The sequence below is a fragment of the Megalobrama amblycephala genome, linkage group LG17, assembly GCF_018812025.1.
Source record: "Megalobrama amblycephala isolate DHTTF-2021 linkage group LG17, ASM1881202v1, whole genome shotgun sequence".
Taxonomy (NCBI): domain Eukaryota; kingdom Metazoa; phylum Chordata; class Actinopteri; order Cypriniformes; family Xenocyprididae; genus Megalobrama; species Megalobrama amblycephala.
The window spans coordinates 9,180,438-9,196,375 of NC_063060.1; the positions used below are offsets into that span (position 1 = coordinate 9,180,438).

Below are 15,938 nucleotides of genomic sequence, written 5' to 3' on the forward strand. Positions count from 1 at the left end.
TGAAACGGTAAAAAAAACGAAAAAAAAAAAAAACATTATCTAGCTATTTTAATTCTTCAAATGAATGAAACGGTTTTGGAGCAGGGCTGACGCTGACTGACATTCACGTTCCCATATCAACCACTCTGCTCTCCCCACCCCCGTGCGCGTGTAGCACCTGCCCAAAGAATCAGCATCAGATACGGCATTTATTATTTAAAATGCTCAAGATGATCCTGCGCTATAGGCTTGAGAAACTAGACAGAGCCTTCATTGTACCTCACCAATAGGCTGTTATGTCATTCATTTATGAAGACAGCGGAACACAAGCAAGAGGAGTGCAGAAACTCTTGACACCTAGAAACCCATGGAACAGGTATAAAAAGTAAGTGCCATGTCATATATTATTAAGGTAACTTGGCGTTTTAGTGTTACTTTTCTAGTTATTTAGCTACTTATTTAGCCAGCAAGATAAATTAATAGCCTAGTTGCAAATAATTCGGTCATTAGCCTATTATTTATTATAAATATAGCCTAATTAGCTAACAGATATAATTGAAAAACACAAATGCATTTGCATTTGTTACAGTTTACTTTTTGTGTATTCTTGTTGCTAAGAAATGAATAGCGATGCGCGGAACACGCGCACGAGCGCACGGAGCAGGTTTGATGGAGCGTCAGCGGGAGACGCAGAGGATATGGACGGAGAAGATGACGCTCACAGCAGACCTTCATCAGTGCTGTGGGAAAGACATATTGAGCAAAGTATATTTGTGGATATTAGTGATGATGACAGCCTGCATTTCAGTGACATGCAGGGCGCCTTCACTGTCCACCTCTCTCAGGACACTGGTGCACCTCAGAGCCCGCAACTTACTGGTAAGATGGGATTTTAAACAGATCTAGCCTAAGTGTTTTTTAAAGGGTTAGTTCACCCAAAAATTTTAATTCTGTCATTAATTACTCACCCGCATGTCGTTCCAAACCCGTAAGAACTTCGTTCATCTTCAGAACAAAAATTAAGATATTTTTGATGAAATCCGAGAGCTCTCTCACTCCTCCAGAGACAGCAATCTAACCACTGGCAAGGCCCAGAAAGGTAAAGACATCAGGTGCGTCCCAATTCGCATACTTATGCACTATTCTATGACTTTTTAAGTATGAATAGTGCGAGTAGTGCGTTTCCGAAAAGGAAAAGTACATTTTCAATACCCGGATGATGCACCCAACTGTCGCAGCTTTAATTACGTAGTGAAGGGGAAGGGGCTGTCAGACTCTGATGTTAAATAACAAAATATACAATTCAGGCACTACACGGAGAGTATAGTGCATAAGTACATAAGTTAGTGTATAGTGCGTCATTTGGGACGCATATCATTAAAATAGTCCACATGACTACAGTGGTTCAACCTTAATTTTATAAAGCGACGATAATACTTTTGTGCATAAAAAACAAAACAAAAACAATGACTTTATTCAACTAATTCGTCCCTCCCCAGTCATTCTCCTACGCTGTTTACGTTCAGCACTTACAGGCTCTCTGGAAACCTATGGAAAATCTATGGTAACACAGAAATACCATCTTTTTTTGGTGTAGTATGGCAATACCACATTTTATTGTTGTCACTGATAAAAAAAAAGTACCAATAGTTTTTAGTACCATGAGTATCATGTAAATACATTTGCAGATGCAAATTTGGTCAAAAATACAGTAATATTGTGAACTGTTATTACAACTTAAAATACGTGTTTTCTATTTTAATATATTTTTACTCCAGACCAGTCTTCAATGTCACATAATTCTTCAGAAATTATTCTAATATGCTGATTAAGTGCTCAAGAAACATTTATAATCAATGATGAAAACATTAGTGCTGCTTAATATTTTTGTGATGAATAGAAAATTCAAATGAACAGTATTTAAAATAGTAATCTTTTGGAAAATTATAAATGCCTTTACTGTCACTCTTGACCAATTTAATGCATCCTGCTGAATAAAAGCATTAATTTCTTCTTAAAACTTACCCCAAACTTCTTAATAGTATTGTATGAGTATAATCATTCAGAATTTATGATTTAAGTTATAAAAACTCCCAACTTAGTGTGTTTAAAAACTGATTGCCAGCAATGATGTCATAATGACCTGTCAGCTGAATCTCCTCTAGACAGTTTTGCCAAAAAAAAAAAAAAAACTTTAACACTATTCTTTTGCATTGAAATGTGTGTCCAAATGGCTTAAAATTATAACATTTTACCAAGATGTGAAAGATTAACCAAACCACTGTCTTTTTTTGTGTGTACAGATAATGTTGAGATGTCAGAGTCATGTGAGACTGAAGAGGGTTCATCTGAGAGTGTTGAATCAGTCAGTAGCGAACGCACAGAACATTCAAACACCAGAAACAGGAAGGGAAACATAATCATGGCACCCATGCAGAAACTCACCACTGCAGTAAAGCCAAACATTGGAGCACATGAGGATGATGCTGTCAACACCAGTGATGAAGAACATGAAGAGCTCCCGTATGATGGTGAGCACACCAACAACAAAACAGAGATGAATTTAAAATCATCTCCATTTGAAATGGTTACTGCGATGCCCTCCCAGGCTTTCACAGCACTTGATAAGTTTAGTAGGCAAATTGGTAATGCAAAAGAAACAGAGGCTTGCCAGTCTAATCTTACTCATGCTCTTCTATCTAATCATACAGCAATAGAAGATGTGGCTCCTCCCTTAGCCACACCTATTCAACCTGCAGACCACATCACTGACTTCCTGCTCAGACACTTCTCCCAGGAGGAGCTGCTTAACTCAAGCAGGATCATTGAAGCAGAGACCCTACCTGAGATGTCTTTGATGGACAGCATTGATGAAACCGTGCTGAGTAGAGCTTCTTGGGCTCCACAGATCGCCATAGGACAGAGAGAGAAGATGGATGAGATGGAGGAACCTGAAGCCAGCACTTCTGGAAGTCAAGCATTGGTTGAAATAAACATTCCAGATGAGTCAAGCTCATCTAAGAAACCTGGAACGACTAGCTTCATTGATGCACCATCTGTTGGGGATGATGATAAAGAGCTTCCTAAATGCAGTTCTAACTCTCTAGATCTATCTAAAGCAGATGCACAGAAGACTAAGTGCTCCTTCAGCAGGACCAGGTCTTACAGTGAGCTGAAATACGGGCAGGGAAAGGTGCATTACCCCCTACCTGACTTCTCTAAAGTGGCACCTAAAGTCAAAATACCTAAAGGTAATGGAAGCGTTAAACCCATCAGCCAGTCACCAGCTATGGCCCGAGCCCAGTCGTCCCCAGGCATTCTGGGTAAATCCACCTCCTCTAGTAAAGCTACAGCAGATATCATCAGCAGGGTTTTAGAGGACTCCATGCCACCAGAGAAGCATAATGTGTTTATAGAAAAGGAAGTAGCGCATCAGTTACAGGTGACTCTATATTTTATTTTGGGTGTGAATGAGAGGTATTTTATTGAAGCACAACACTAGTTACACTGCTTAGGAGAAGACCTTTCACGTGAGTCGAGTCAGGGATTTAACAAGCATCAAGCTGTTTTGACCTAAATATAAAAAGCGCTGCAGTGTGACAAAAAGGCAATCTTACGAGAATGTGAAAATTGTATAAAGTAAACTGAAAATAGTGAAAGCAAAATAAAGAACATGTATTTGATTTTAAAACAGAACTCAAACAGCAAATGTTTTGCTACATCATGGAAAAGAAAAAATAACTTATCAAATATGGGTTTGCAAACTTTTAAGGCCTGTTCACACCAAGGGCAATAACGATAAAGATATAGTTAGAGTCCATACCACAACTTTAACAGGAACGTTATCTTTGGAATCACTTTAAAAAAAAAAATTTGCTTTTAGCTGGTGAACGATAAAACATTGACAGCAAATCAGAATCCATCCTACTTTAAAGGGTTAGTTCACCCAAAAATGATTTTTTTGCCATTAATTACTCACCCTCATGTCGTTCCAAACCCGTAAGACCATCATTCATCTTCAGAACACAAATTAAGATATTTTCAATCAAATCCCAGAGATCTCCCATATAAAGCAACAAAATTACCACATTCAAGGTCCAGAAAACTATCGACATTGTTAAAATAGTCAACATGACTACAGTGGTTTCACGATCCCTGTGAATACGTGCCTTGTGAGCAAAAACTAGAGGGCACTCCTTCCCGGACTCATTGTTTCACTCATTTCATGAACTACATTTCCCATATACACTCCCTGGACTAATTACCATTCATCATTGCACCCAGCTGTTTTGTGTTTGTTAATTAGTGTTTGTCTATTTAATCTCAGTTGTGTCTGTCCCTGGTTGTGGTTCGTTGTGTATTTGTTACGTGCACTGTTTTGTATCTCTGGCTTGTTGTTTTGTGGACTGATTACCTGGATTTTGACCTCTTGCCTGTCTTGGATTTACGGTTCTGGACTCCCCAATAAATACTTATGCTGCACTTGGATCTACCATCTTGTTCTTGTGTGCACCCGTGACAGAACGAACCACCCGAATATAGATCCAGCGGCATGGAGTTCCGGATCCCTTTCCCGGTCCACGGTAAGGAGCGGATGGCTCAACTTCGGACATTGAGGGCCCTACGGCAAGACGGATGGGAGGTAGGCTGCTTTGCCAAGGTCTTTTGGGCGATGGCGGTGGGGCTGAGTTACAATGATGCGGCTTTGAAAGACCTTTTTAATTGCTGCCTTGATGAGCCGTTGCCCCATTTGAGGGGCTACAGAGCTGCCGAACCACGGAAGTTCTGCACTGTGTTCACTGCATCAACTGTGTAGGAGACTGACAGCGAAAAGGAAATATTGTTGAATAAAGCCATTTTTTTTTTTTTGTTATTGCGCACAAATGTTATTCTTGTGGCTCCAGCCAGTTCATAACATTACTAGGTCCAGCCAGTGAACCACTGTAGTCATGCTGACTATTTTAACAATGTCTTTATTACTTCTCTGGACCTTGACTTGAATTTTGTTGCTTTCTATGAGAGATAAAAAACTGTGTAGACTCTGAGACAGATTTCATCAAAAATATCTTCCGTTCAAAGGCACAGTCAGTGAGTCCACTCCAGAGCCCGTTTCAGTCAGTGAGTCTACTTCAGAGCCCGTTCCAGTTAGTGAGTCCACTTCAGAGCCTGTTCCAGTTAGTGAGTCCACTACAGAGCCCGCTCCAGCCAGTGAGTCCACTACAGAGCCCGCTCCAGCCAGTGAGTCCACTACAGACCCACTCCAGCCTGTGAGCCCGCTCCAGCCAGTGAGTCCAACAGAGCCCGCTCCAGCCAGTAATGACAAATTACAGAGCCCGCTCCAGCCAGTTCCACTACAGAGCCCGCTCCAGTGTGAGTCCACTCCAGGCCTTTCAGTCAGTGAGTCACTTCAGAGCCCGTTCCATTAGTGAGTCCACTTCAGAGCCTGTTCCAGTTAGTGAGTCCACTTCAGAGCCCGCTCCCGTTAGTGAGTCCACGTCAAGCCCGTTCCAGTCAGTGAGTCCACTTCAGAGCCCGTTCCAGTCAGTGAGTCTACTTCAGAGCCGCTCCAGTCAGTGAGTCCGCTCCAGTTAGTGAGTCCGCTCCAGCCAGGGAGTCCGCTCCAGTCAGTGAGTCCACTTCAGAGTCCGCTCCAGTCAGTGAGTCCTCTCCAGTCAGTGAGTCCACTACAGAGCCCGCTCCAGTCAGTGAGTCCACTCCAGAGCCCGTTCCAGTCAGTGAGTCTACTTCAGAGCCCGTTCCAGTTAGTGAGTCCACTTCAGAGCCTTTCCAGTTAGTGAGTCCACTTCAGAGCCCGCTCCAGTTAGTGATCCACGTCAGAGCCCGTTCCAGTCAGTGAGTCCACGTCAGAGCCCGTTCCAGTCAGTGAGTCTACTTCAGAGCCCGCTGTTGACAGAGCCCGCTACCAGTGTCCGCTACAGCTATACACACAGTATCAGTATTCATCAAGTGAGTCCGCTAGAGCCCGCTCCAGCCAGTGAGTCCGCTAAACTTAAATCAGTGACCCTACGACCCGCTTGAGTCATTTGTTTACAGGCTGAATATGAGCCCGCTCCAGAGTGAGTCCGCTCCAGCCAGTGAGCTCCAGCCAGTGAGTCCACTACAGAGCCCGCTCCAGCCAGTGAGTCCACTACAGAGCCCGCTCCAGCCAGTGAGTCCACTACAGAGCCCGCTCCAGCCAGTGAGTCCGCTCCAGCCAGTGAGCCCGCTCCAGCCAGTGAGTCCACTACAGAGCCCGCTCCAGCCAGTGAGTCCGCTCCAGCCAGTGAGCCCGCTCCAGCCAGTGAGCCCGCTCCAGCCAGTGAGTCCACTACAGAGCCCGCTCCAGCCAGTGAGTCCACTCCAGCCAGTGAGTCCGCTCCAGCCAGTGAGTCCGCTCCAGCCAGTGAGTCCGCTCCAGCCAGTGAGTCCGCTCCAGCCAGTGAATCCTTGTTGGGTGAGCCACCGCCTCACCCTCATAAGCGGAGGAGAAGGAGGAAAAGGGCTTCCTCCGTCCGACAAGGCCTGGAGACCACTCTAGAGGTTGTCTGTGGGTTCTCCAAGCGCCTTGCCTGCCGGCGCCAACGAAGCGCCTTGCCCTGCCGGCGCCAACGAAGCGCCTTGCCCTGCCGGCGCCAACGAAGCGCCTTGCCCTGCCGGCGCCAACGAAGCGCCTTGCCCTGCCGGCGCCAACGAAGCGCCTTGCCCTGCCGGCGCCAACGAAGCGCCTTGCCCTGCCGGCGCCAACGAAGCGCCTTGCCCTGCCGGCGCCAACGAAGCGCCTTGCCCTGCCGGCGCCAACGAAGCCTTTGCCCTGCCGCCACCGCCCAGATCTTCTGTCCTGCCGCCGTCAACCAAGCCGTCTGTCCTGCCACCGTCGTCCAGGCTTCCTGCCCTGCTGCCACTGCCCCGGCCGTTGGAACCGTTGGCACCAGCCTGGTCAGTTCCTCCAGCACCACCCTGGCACCCAGCCAGGACTCTAGAACCGCTGGAACCAGCCTGGTCAGTTCCCCCAGCACCACCCTGGCTATCTGTTGGGGACCCTGGATCTGACCCACCATCCCTCCCCCTGATCCTCCTCCTGTCCACCTCCTCCTGAGTTTTTTTTTGTGTTTTTGTTTTTTGTCTGGTGGAGCGTCTGGTAGCCGCTCCTTTGAGGGGGGGTAATGTCACGATCCCTGTGAGAGTGCCTTCAGCCTCTAGAGGGCACTCCTTCCCGGACTCATTGTTTCACTCATTTCATGAACTACATTTCCCATATACACTCCCTGGACTAATTACCATTCATCATTGCACCCAGCTGTTTTGTGTTTGTTAATTAGTGTTTGTCTATTTAATCTCAGTTGTGTCTGTCCCTGGTTGTGGTTCGTTGTGTATTTGTTACGTGCACTGTTTTGTATCTCTGGCTTGTTGTTTTGTGGACTGATTACCTGGATTTTGACCTCTTGCCTGTCTTGGATTTACGGTTCTGGACTCCCCAATAAATACTTATGCTGCACTTGGATCTACCATCTTGTTCTTGTGTGCACCCGTGACAAGTGGTTTTCAGTGACGAGAATACTTTTTGTGAGCAAAAACAAAACAAAAATGACTTTATTCAACAATTTCCTCTGTAGCCTGTTATTCTTCTATGCAGTTTACGTCAAAGACACATTGCAGAGCTTCCGTGTTCTATGTCAGAAAGCCGACTATTGGCCACATGAACAGCATCAGGCAATGCTCAGCTGGCATTTGGACGTAACCACGGAAGCTCTGCACTGAGTTCACTGCATCAACTGTGTAGGAGACTGACACCGAAAATGAAATATTGTTGAATAAAGTCATTATTTTATTTTGTTTTTGCGCACAAAAAGTATTCTCGTCGCTTCATAACATTAAGGTTGAACCACTGTAGTCATGCTGACTATTTTAACAATGTCTTTATTACTTCTCTGGACCTTGACTGTGGTTATTTCGTTGCTTTCTATGGGAGATAAAAAAAAACTCTCGGATTTCATCAAAAATATCTTAATTTGTGTTCCGAAGATGAACAAAGGTCTTACGAGTTTGGAACAAAATGAGGGTGAGTAATTAATGACAAATTTCATTTTTGTGAACAGCCTTTTCTCAGGATTCTTGATAAGTGGTGTAGTCGAAGTTGAAACACAGTAGTCAGCATTTGAAGTGGATCAAAAAAGTTCATCAAAGTTGTCCTAAGAACTAAGTTGTCCTAAGTAGAAGGTTTTAGGACAACTTTGATGAAAGGTTTGATCCACTTCAAATGTTGACTACTGTAGCTATACACACAGTATCAGTATTCATCAAAAGGTTCAAACTTAAATCAGTGACCCTTTCATTTGTTTACAGGCTGAATATGACAGATTGCTTGCTAAATACACAGAAGCTGAAAACCTAATTGGTCAGGTGAGACTCAAGAGGCTTTTTATAGTTGAATCTTCCATTAATGTTTAAAACACTTCTTTAATGTATAGATGTTTATAATAATATCTGCCCTCACATAAAGATATGATTTGCATTTCAGCATATACTCATTTTGATTTGTAGCCCAATTTGAGTGGGTTGTATTGTTGCTTTCTTTTAAGCAGCAGATTCATGCTTCCAGTGAGCCATCTGTGTCCATCGACTGGAACGATGCAATTAGCAACAATGAAAACACCAAAATGACAGCAAATAACCCACAAGCACCAGCCGCAGGCAAGAAGCCATTGTATTTCTTTCTCCAGCTTAATACTGTAGTACAGTGTAACCCTGGCAGCAGAGAAACCCTGCCAAAGAAATTTGAGCTGGTTTCTTCAGCATTAAACAGACCTCCTAAGAGAGTGAATCAAGAAACATTATCAGGTGGCTTATACTCAAGTCCAAAATGCTAAAAAGTGGTATAAGATACATGACTTGTGGTTAGATATTTTACACTTACATTTATGTAAACAAATAAAGATGCATTTGTGTCCTCACACCTCGAGTACATGTTCAGCAGGTCCAAGTGAGAAGCAGTTTAGTCTTCACAACTCTCTACCTGTGCAGACTGAATCAGAGAGTCCAACAGACGGGGAGAGACTGACCTCTGAGCTCAGAGACATCATCAGATCATTTATGCAGAAGGTACAGACAAATACCACAAGTTAGTTAGACCTGTCTTTAAAGATTTGCCCTGTGCCTTATGTTGTGTTTATAGTTCTCTTTAACATGCATTTAGCTTTTGCATTAAGGTGGTGCATCTGTATTTTTCCTCTTTTCCAGGTGGATGAATTCAAAACATGTGTCACCACCATGTCAATGAATGTGGAGGAGCAACAGATGGTAACTTTACATACTTAATCATGAATTGAACAAAACCATTTTCATAATGCACTGTTTAATCAGAAGATCAAAATTCAAATCAAGCAGTTGTAGGTTTATAGCCCCCAAATTTTCATCTTATTTGGTGGATATCTCAACAGGTGCTGAAGAGCATGATGGAGGCCCAGGATCAGCTGGAGAGAAATTACCTCACAAAGAGGGAGGAGCATCGTGCACTGGAAATGCAGAATTACAGGGGTCTAAACAGAAACACAGGAGAGTTTGACCCTGACAGGTAGACATGTCATTTGATTGGACTGTATTTTCCTCCTAACACACTGCATGATCTAGAAACCTCAGAAAACTAGAATACTCTTGTTATAATCTAGAAGGCTGTTTAAATTATAAGCAAGTGATGGTAAATTCTATTACATTTAAGTCATGGATATTGTACGGTGGCCGAGACAGCTGAACACACTGAACACACAATTTAGGAAAACACATGCAAATAGAAAAAACACCAGCAAATTAATAAAATATCTTCATCAGTTTGACAACATATGTGCTGCAAATATTCACAATGCAACCAAATACAGAAAACATGCTTCTAATACTCACAACTCACATATTATCAGGATGTTATAATATATAAAAAAACCAAATCTTTCAGGTCATCGACAACACCACTGATGAGTGAACACTGAACAATAAGCATGTCCCAGCCAGGTTCCCCACTTGTTGGGGTCCCCTTGAAACATTTCCATTGTGGTTGTGAGTATTTGCAATGCGTTTCTGTATTTGGCTGCGTTGTGAGTATTTGCAACGTGTTTCTGTATTTTATTGTGTTGTGAAGTATTTGCATTGATTTTCTGTATTTGGTGGCACTGTGAGTATATGCAAAGCGTTTCTGCATTTGGTTGCATTGTGAATATTTGCAACACGTTTCTGCATTTGGTTGTGTTGCAAGTATTTGCAACGTGTTTCTGTATTTGGTTGTGTTGTGAGTATTTGCAGCATGTTTCTGTATTTGGTTGCAAGTATTTGCAACGAGTTTCTGTATTTGGTGGCACTGTGAGTATATGCAAAGCGTTTCTGTATTTGATTGTGCTGCGAATATTTGCAACATGTTTCTGTATTTGGTTGTGTTGCAAATATTTGCAACATGTTTCTGTATTTGGTTGCGTTGTGAGTATTTGCAACACGTTTCTGCATTTGGTTGTGTTGTGAGTATTTGCAACACGTTTCTGCATTTGGTTGTGTTGTGAGTATTTGCAACACGTTTCTGCATTTGGTTGTGTTGTGAGTATTTGCAACGCGTTTCTGCATTTGGTTGTGTTGTGAGTATTTGCAACGCGTTTCTGCATTTGGTTGTGTTGTGAGTATTTGCAACACGTTTCTGCATTTGGTTGTGTTGTGAGTATTTGCAACGTGTTTCTGTATTTGGTTGTGTTGTGAGTATTTGCAACGCGTTTCTGTATTTGGTTGTGTTGTGAATATTTGCAAGGCATTTCTGCATTTGGTTGTGTTGCGAGTTTTTGCAACGTGTTTCTGTATTTGGTGGTTGTGAGTATTTGCAAGGCGTTTCTGTATTTGGTTGTGTTGCAAGTATTTGCAATGCGTTTATGTATTTGGTTGCGTTGTGAGTATTTGCAAGGCGTTTCTGTATTTGGTTGTGTTGCGAGTATTTGCAACACGTTTCTGTATTTGGTTGTGTTGTGAATATTTGCAAGGCTTTTCTGCATTTGGTTGTGATGCGAGTATTTGCAACGTGTTTCTGTATTTGGTTGTGTTGTGAGTATTTGCAACGCATTTCTGTATTTGGTTGCGCTGTGAGTATTTGCAGTGCGTTTCCATATTTGGTTACGTTGCGAGTATTTGCAGCGTGTTTCTTTATTTGGTTGCGCTGTGAGTATTTTCAGTGCGTTTCCATATTTGGTGCATTGTGAGTATTTGCAACGCCTTTCTGTATTTGGTTGTGCTGTGAGTATTTGCAGTGCGTTTCCATATTTGGTTGCGTTGTGAGTTTTTCTGTATTTGGCAATGTGAATATTTGTTGCACATGTGATGTCAAACTGATAAAGATGTTTTCTTAATTCGGCCACTGTAATATTGACATGAAATTAAAATTTTCCCTATTTTGTAAACGCATGTTATTGTGAATGATCTGCTATTGTGAGTTTTATTTTATTTTTAAATTTAGGCCTTGAAATGTTTAATCAAATTATCATAACTTGTTCATCCGCTGAATGCCCACTTAATTAGTCCACTTAAACCCCACCCTCCACAAGCTCATATTCATTATTGAGTGCAACAATTTTCAAAACTGGTGGTTTGAAATCCCTGCCCTACATTTTTTCTTTTTCGGCAATTTGTTACGTTTAGATGTACGCCACAATATGGAAGAAAACATCTGTCGCTACTTCAGTTTCACCGCGACTTTAAATGTAATGGTTATATGCTATATGTGCTGCCTGCAAAGCTATCGACTAAAAATTTTTTTAATTTACATTTTCAATTAAAATTTACATTAAAATTCATACTGTACATAGACACAATTTATATTTGTTTATACAACTAATTTCAGTCATACACTCTCTGTATATGCTTTTAAATTAAAAGGTTTCAAAAACCTTCAGAAACAAATTTGTTCAAGTGTGTCCAAACATTTGACAGGTAGTGTAATTGTAATTAGACCGATTCCTGTCAGAACAGTAGAATGAAACTGCCATGGGTCACAGGCTCAACCTGAAAGTGTTGTGTATTCTTTTGTGTTTAAGGGAGGTCGAGGGGCAGATTTTCAGGATAGGCATGCACCTGGAGGACATAAAAGAGCAGATCGACAGAAATGTCTGCCATGTTTTCTATCCTCCTTCGTCATCCTCCACTCCCTTTCCTCCACCTTGTGAAAATATCTCTCTCTCATCATCATCCCATCCATCACTGCATGAGGTAACTACATTTTAGATTAAATTTGAACAAAAATTCATGGCATTAGACAGTACTTGTGTGTCAATGACACTCTCTGACCACATTATTACCCACTCATTTGTTTCATTCTTCGTTCATACACAAAATGTCAAAGTTAGCTTATGCGATTTCTGCTGAAACAACTAAGAGTCAGCAATTATTAATGCTCGTGTGGACACGCACAGCGAAGTTGATATTGCTGAGTGCCTCATATCCGTTTGCATGTCTTGTTTTGCTATGTAACGTGAGAACTGAATGACTGAGCCGCGGTAGGTTTTGTGGATGTTGGGACTGAATCAAAAGCATGTGTCATGTTGCAGGAGTCGGTCTTCAGCATCTCCTCTGTCAGACACAACATGGAGGACAATGATGATGAAGAGGCCAATGAAGATCACAGAGCTGATGAGCCTTTTCCAAGCTCCACAGAAAACAGCTTCTATCTACAGTACAGCCACATTTTACTCTTATGTATTATGTTTTTGCCTACACAATGCTTCCCTTAGGCCACATTCACACTTAGGCATGTGACGGTATTTAGTTTTCATATCACGATAATTGCTGATGCTTATATCACAGTATTGATTTAAGTTAGAAAAACTTAAAAGGTTAGTTCACCCAAAAATTAAAATTATGTCATTAATTACTCACAATATCGAGTAATGGGCGATTTCAAAACACTGCTTCATGAAGCTTCAAAGCTTTACGAATCATTTGTTACGAATCAGTGGTTCAGAGCGCCAAAATCACATGATTTCAGTAAATGAGTTACGCGTTTTGAAACTTCAATAGTTCACGTGACTTTGGCAGTTTGATACACGCTCCGAACCACTGATTCGAAACAAATGATTCGTAAAGCTTCAAAGCTTCATGAAGCAGTGTTTTGAAATCGCCCATCACTAGATATTGCTGAATAAAGTCACTATTTTGTTATTTTTGATGCACAAAAAGTATTCTCATCGCTTTAAAATATTAAGGTTGTCACATGAACTGTTTTAAATATGTCTTTAGTAGCTTTCTGGGCATTGAAATAGGGATTGTTATTGCTGGCGATGCAGGCCTTACTTAGCCATCAGATTTTATCAAAAATATCTTAATTTGTGTTCTGGTCTTACGGGTGTGGAACGACATGAGGGTGAGTAATAAATGACAGAATTTTCATTTTTGGGTGAACTAACCCTTTAAGTGTTGTCCTCTTAATAAGTTGTAAACCTTTTTTCTTATAACAAAAACAACTCTGAACATTTAAATACAACAAATAATACACAATAAAATGTATAGACTAAACAAATGTTTCAAACAGATTAAAGTGCAAAAATGTTTAAGGTGTAAACAAATGTTGTGAAAATAAATAGCTAATATGTAAGTCTGTAAATATTAGATATTTAAGTATTTGGTGTTGTGATGAACACCATAGCGAATACAATAATCAGAATGGCTGTTTGAAACATTTAAATATGGTTTGACTTTCTTCTCAGAATGATTTACAGTACTTTAAAATGCCCATGATAGCAACACAGTGTATGTTCATTACCGCAATATATCCAGTCCCTTGTTTAATTCTTCTCTTGAAGATCACTGCTGTGGGTTGTAAAAGGAGAGAGCGTATCGTGATATTTAGCACAGTTCACTCGCGGCTGATCGGGTTACAGGTCAAGAGGAGGGACGAGAGGAATATCAGGTTTCATTATGGAAACACTTAGTTCCCTCTGTCAGTTTTTCTGTATCTTCCTCTGAGGTATTCCACCTTCTCCACTGAAACGCCTGGCACTGCCAATGAGGAAGAGGAGGACAGACTGACAACGAGAGAGGAAGAAAACCTCCTGGCACAACTGTCCACCTCAACTTCATTAAAGCAACTGACACACGATAGGTCAGTATTTACTTACAGATTTTGTTTGGGGGTTTTTTTGCTGTGCATGCTCTGCAATCTGGTGCATTCTTAACCGGGATGGTATGTTGTTATTTTAGAAGGTTTTTTTGTGTTTTTTATGTTTTTTTAGAATTTTAGAAATTTTTACAGGAATAGATGTTAAATCAAAGGTGCATGATCCAGGGTTATTATAGTTAATTAAATCTAAAACCATAAAAAAAACCTTTTTTGTTACTTGAAATAAATAAACATTAATGAAATAAAAAAAAAAACTCAATGATTGTAAATAACTCTCAGATGAATAAAATAACTTTATTACAACATTTGAGAGAAGTTAAAAGTTGTTTCTTGTTGTGTTAGACCAGAAAATTAGATCTATCCAGTGATTTATTTTGCATGATGTGGCTATATTATTGCTTTATTGCATTACACTGAAAAAAGTACCAAAAAGGGTACCATGTTAATCCTATGGTATTTTTGAAGTACTGAGTGTAATTCATGATTGTACCATGGTACTCTCACAGACTTTTTTTGTAAGGGTAATGTAAGCCTTTTCTGCAATAACACTGAACATTCTTACAATGGAGCAAACATTATCAGAGTCTTAAAAATTTAAAACTATTGTAAAAATAAGAAGAACCTTGATTTTGATGGCTGATGTGATCGTCATTCCTCTCTCAGGTGCGAAGAGAAATTCAGACCCAGTGAAGCCTCCTTCTCTTCTGTAGAAGTGTCTGCTGGGAACTCTCCTCAGCCAACCACAGATAAAACACAGGTAACAAACACACATACATTGCAGACGGACAACATGGAGAGAAAGAGATTAAGTTTGTCTGTGAGAAAACAAATCTATTTTACATGGACAAGTTAGTATTCTGCAAGAATGTGAACACTGATAACAGGCCTGTTGGCATTATTGATTAATCAACTGATTGTGGATAAAACACTGTTGTAAAGTTCATAAAGATAGTCACAGGTCTTACTTTATATGAAGTAGAGGCCTGTAGGTTTAATCAGACGGCATTATATTATTATATATATTATATTATATTATATTATATTATAACTTTGTACCTTATCTACTCCTAAAAATGACACCAAGTAGGTACTAATAAGGTACTAGTAAGGCACTACTATGAACTTTTTAAGGTAATTTAAGGTACAAAGTTGTCCCTGCCAGAGTAAAAAGCTGTTGTACCCCTAATGGTATGTTACAAAAACATCAATCCCCTAAAATCCTCAAAATTTTTGCTATTCCTTGATGGTATTTGCTGCTACTGTGTGTCACTTGAAGGAGGTTTGGGCTGTTCCTTCAAAGGTCAGAATGACAGAAAGAGTGTTTGTTTTCTTTTAGAGTTTTTTAGGTCCAGAAACTGACAGTGGCTTTGGCAGTTTTGACCTGAGCCGTCCAAACACAGGACTGTCCCAAACATCTCCTACTGTGAAGTAAAATAATACACACACACACACACACACACACACACACACACACACACACACACACACACACACACACACACATTTACAAGCTTTTATCTAAAGTGAATTACAAAAGAGGAGCAAAAGCAATTTGTCTAAGACTCAGCAATATTCGAAATATAAAATGCCAGGTTTATTAGATAACTAGATTAGGCACTGGCAGCTAGTGCTTTAAAAGGAAGGGAAGCACAAATGTCAATTATCAACAGCTAAATATTTCATTTTGGTGTCTAGTAAGGTACTGATCTAGTCTAAAAAATTGTGATTGCGAAAAGGATTAAGCAGAATGGAATATATTTGCAATATTTACAAAACTGAAATGTCAAAAAACAAAATGCGAAATCCTACAAATGCTAAATGTGTTTTT

General features: G+C 40.8%; 1 protein-coding gene and 1 long non-coding RNA gene across 6 annotated transcripts in view; one reads left to right on the forward strand and one right to left on the reverse strand.

The window, feature by feature from the left end:
• The window catches only part of aknad1 (AKNA domain containing 1), a 16,316-nt gene continuing 378 nt past the window's right edge, over window positions 1-15,938 (forward strand). The window contains exons 1-14 of one of the 4 annotated variants that reach the window (XM_048162532.1): window positions 1-364; window positions 598-858; window positions 2,283-2,510; window positions 2,691-3,421; window positions 8,323-8,379; window positions 8,559-8,670; window positions 8,951-9,078; window positions 9,217-9,276; window positions 9,417-9,550; window positions 12,033-12,204; window positions 12,543-12,667; window positions 13,958-14,092; window positions 14,774-14,867; window positions 15,447-15,538. In XM_048162532.1, the coding sequence (XP_048018489.1) occupies window positions 600-858; window positions 2,283-2,510; window positions 2,691-3,421; window positions 8,323-8,379; window positions 8,559-8,670; window positions 8,951-9,078; window positions 9,217-9,276; window positions 9,417-9,550; window positions 12,033-12,204; window positions 12,543-12,667; window positions 13,958-14,092; window positions 14,774-14,867; window positions 15,447-15,538 (2,327 nt within the window). In that variant the 5' untranslated portion in view covers window positions 1-364; window positions 598-599. The remainder of the gene's footprint in view (window positions 365-597; window positions 859-2,282; window positions 2,511-2,690; window positions 3,422-8,322; window positions 8,380-8,558; window positions 8,671-8,950; window positions 9,079-9,216; window positions 9,277-9,416; window positions 9,551-12,032; window positions 12,205-12,542; window positions 12,668-13,957; window positions 14,093-14,773; window positions 14,868-15,446; window positions 15,539-15,938) is intronic. The other 3 variants (XM_048162534.1, XM_048162533.1, XM_048162535.1) reach the window with 3 other exon arrangements.
• Window positions 9,315-15,938, reverse strand: part of LOC125250139 — a 9,901-nt gene continuing 3,277 nt past the window's right edge. The window contains exons 5-7 of one of the 2 annotated variants that reach the window (XR_007180728.1): window positions 14,733-14,838; window positions 13,754-13,800; window positions 9,315-9,515 (exon numbers count right to left, since the gene is read on the reverse strand). This is a non-coding gene — a long non-coding RNA (uncharacterized LOC125250139). The remainder of the gene's footprint in view (window positions 9,516-13,753; window positions 13,801-14,732; window positions 14,839-15,938) is intronic. The other variant, XR_007180727.1, reaches the window with a different exon arrangement.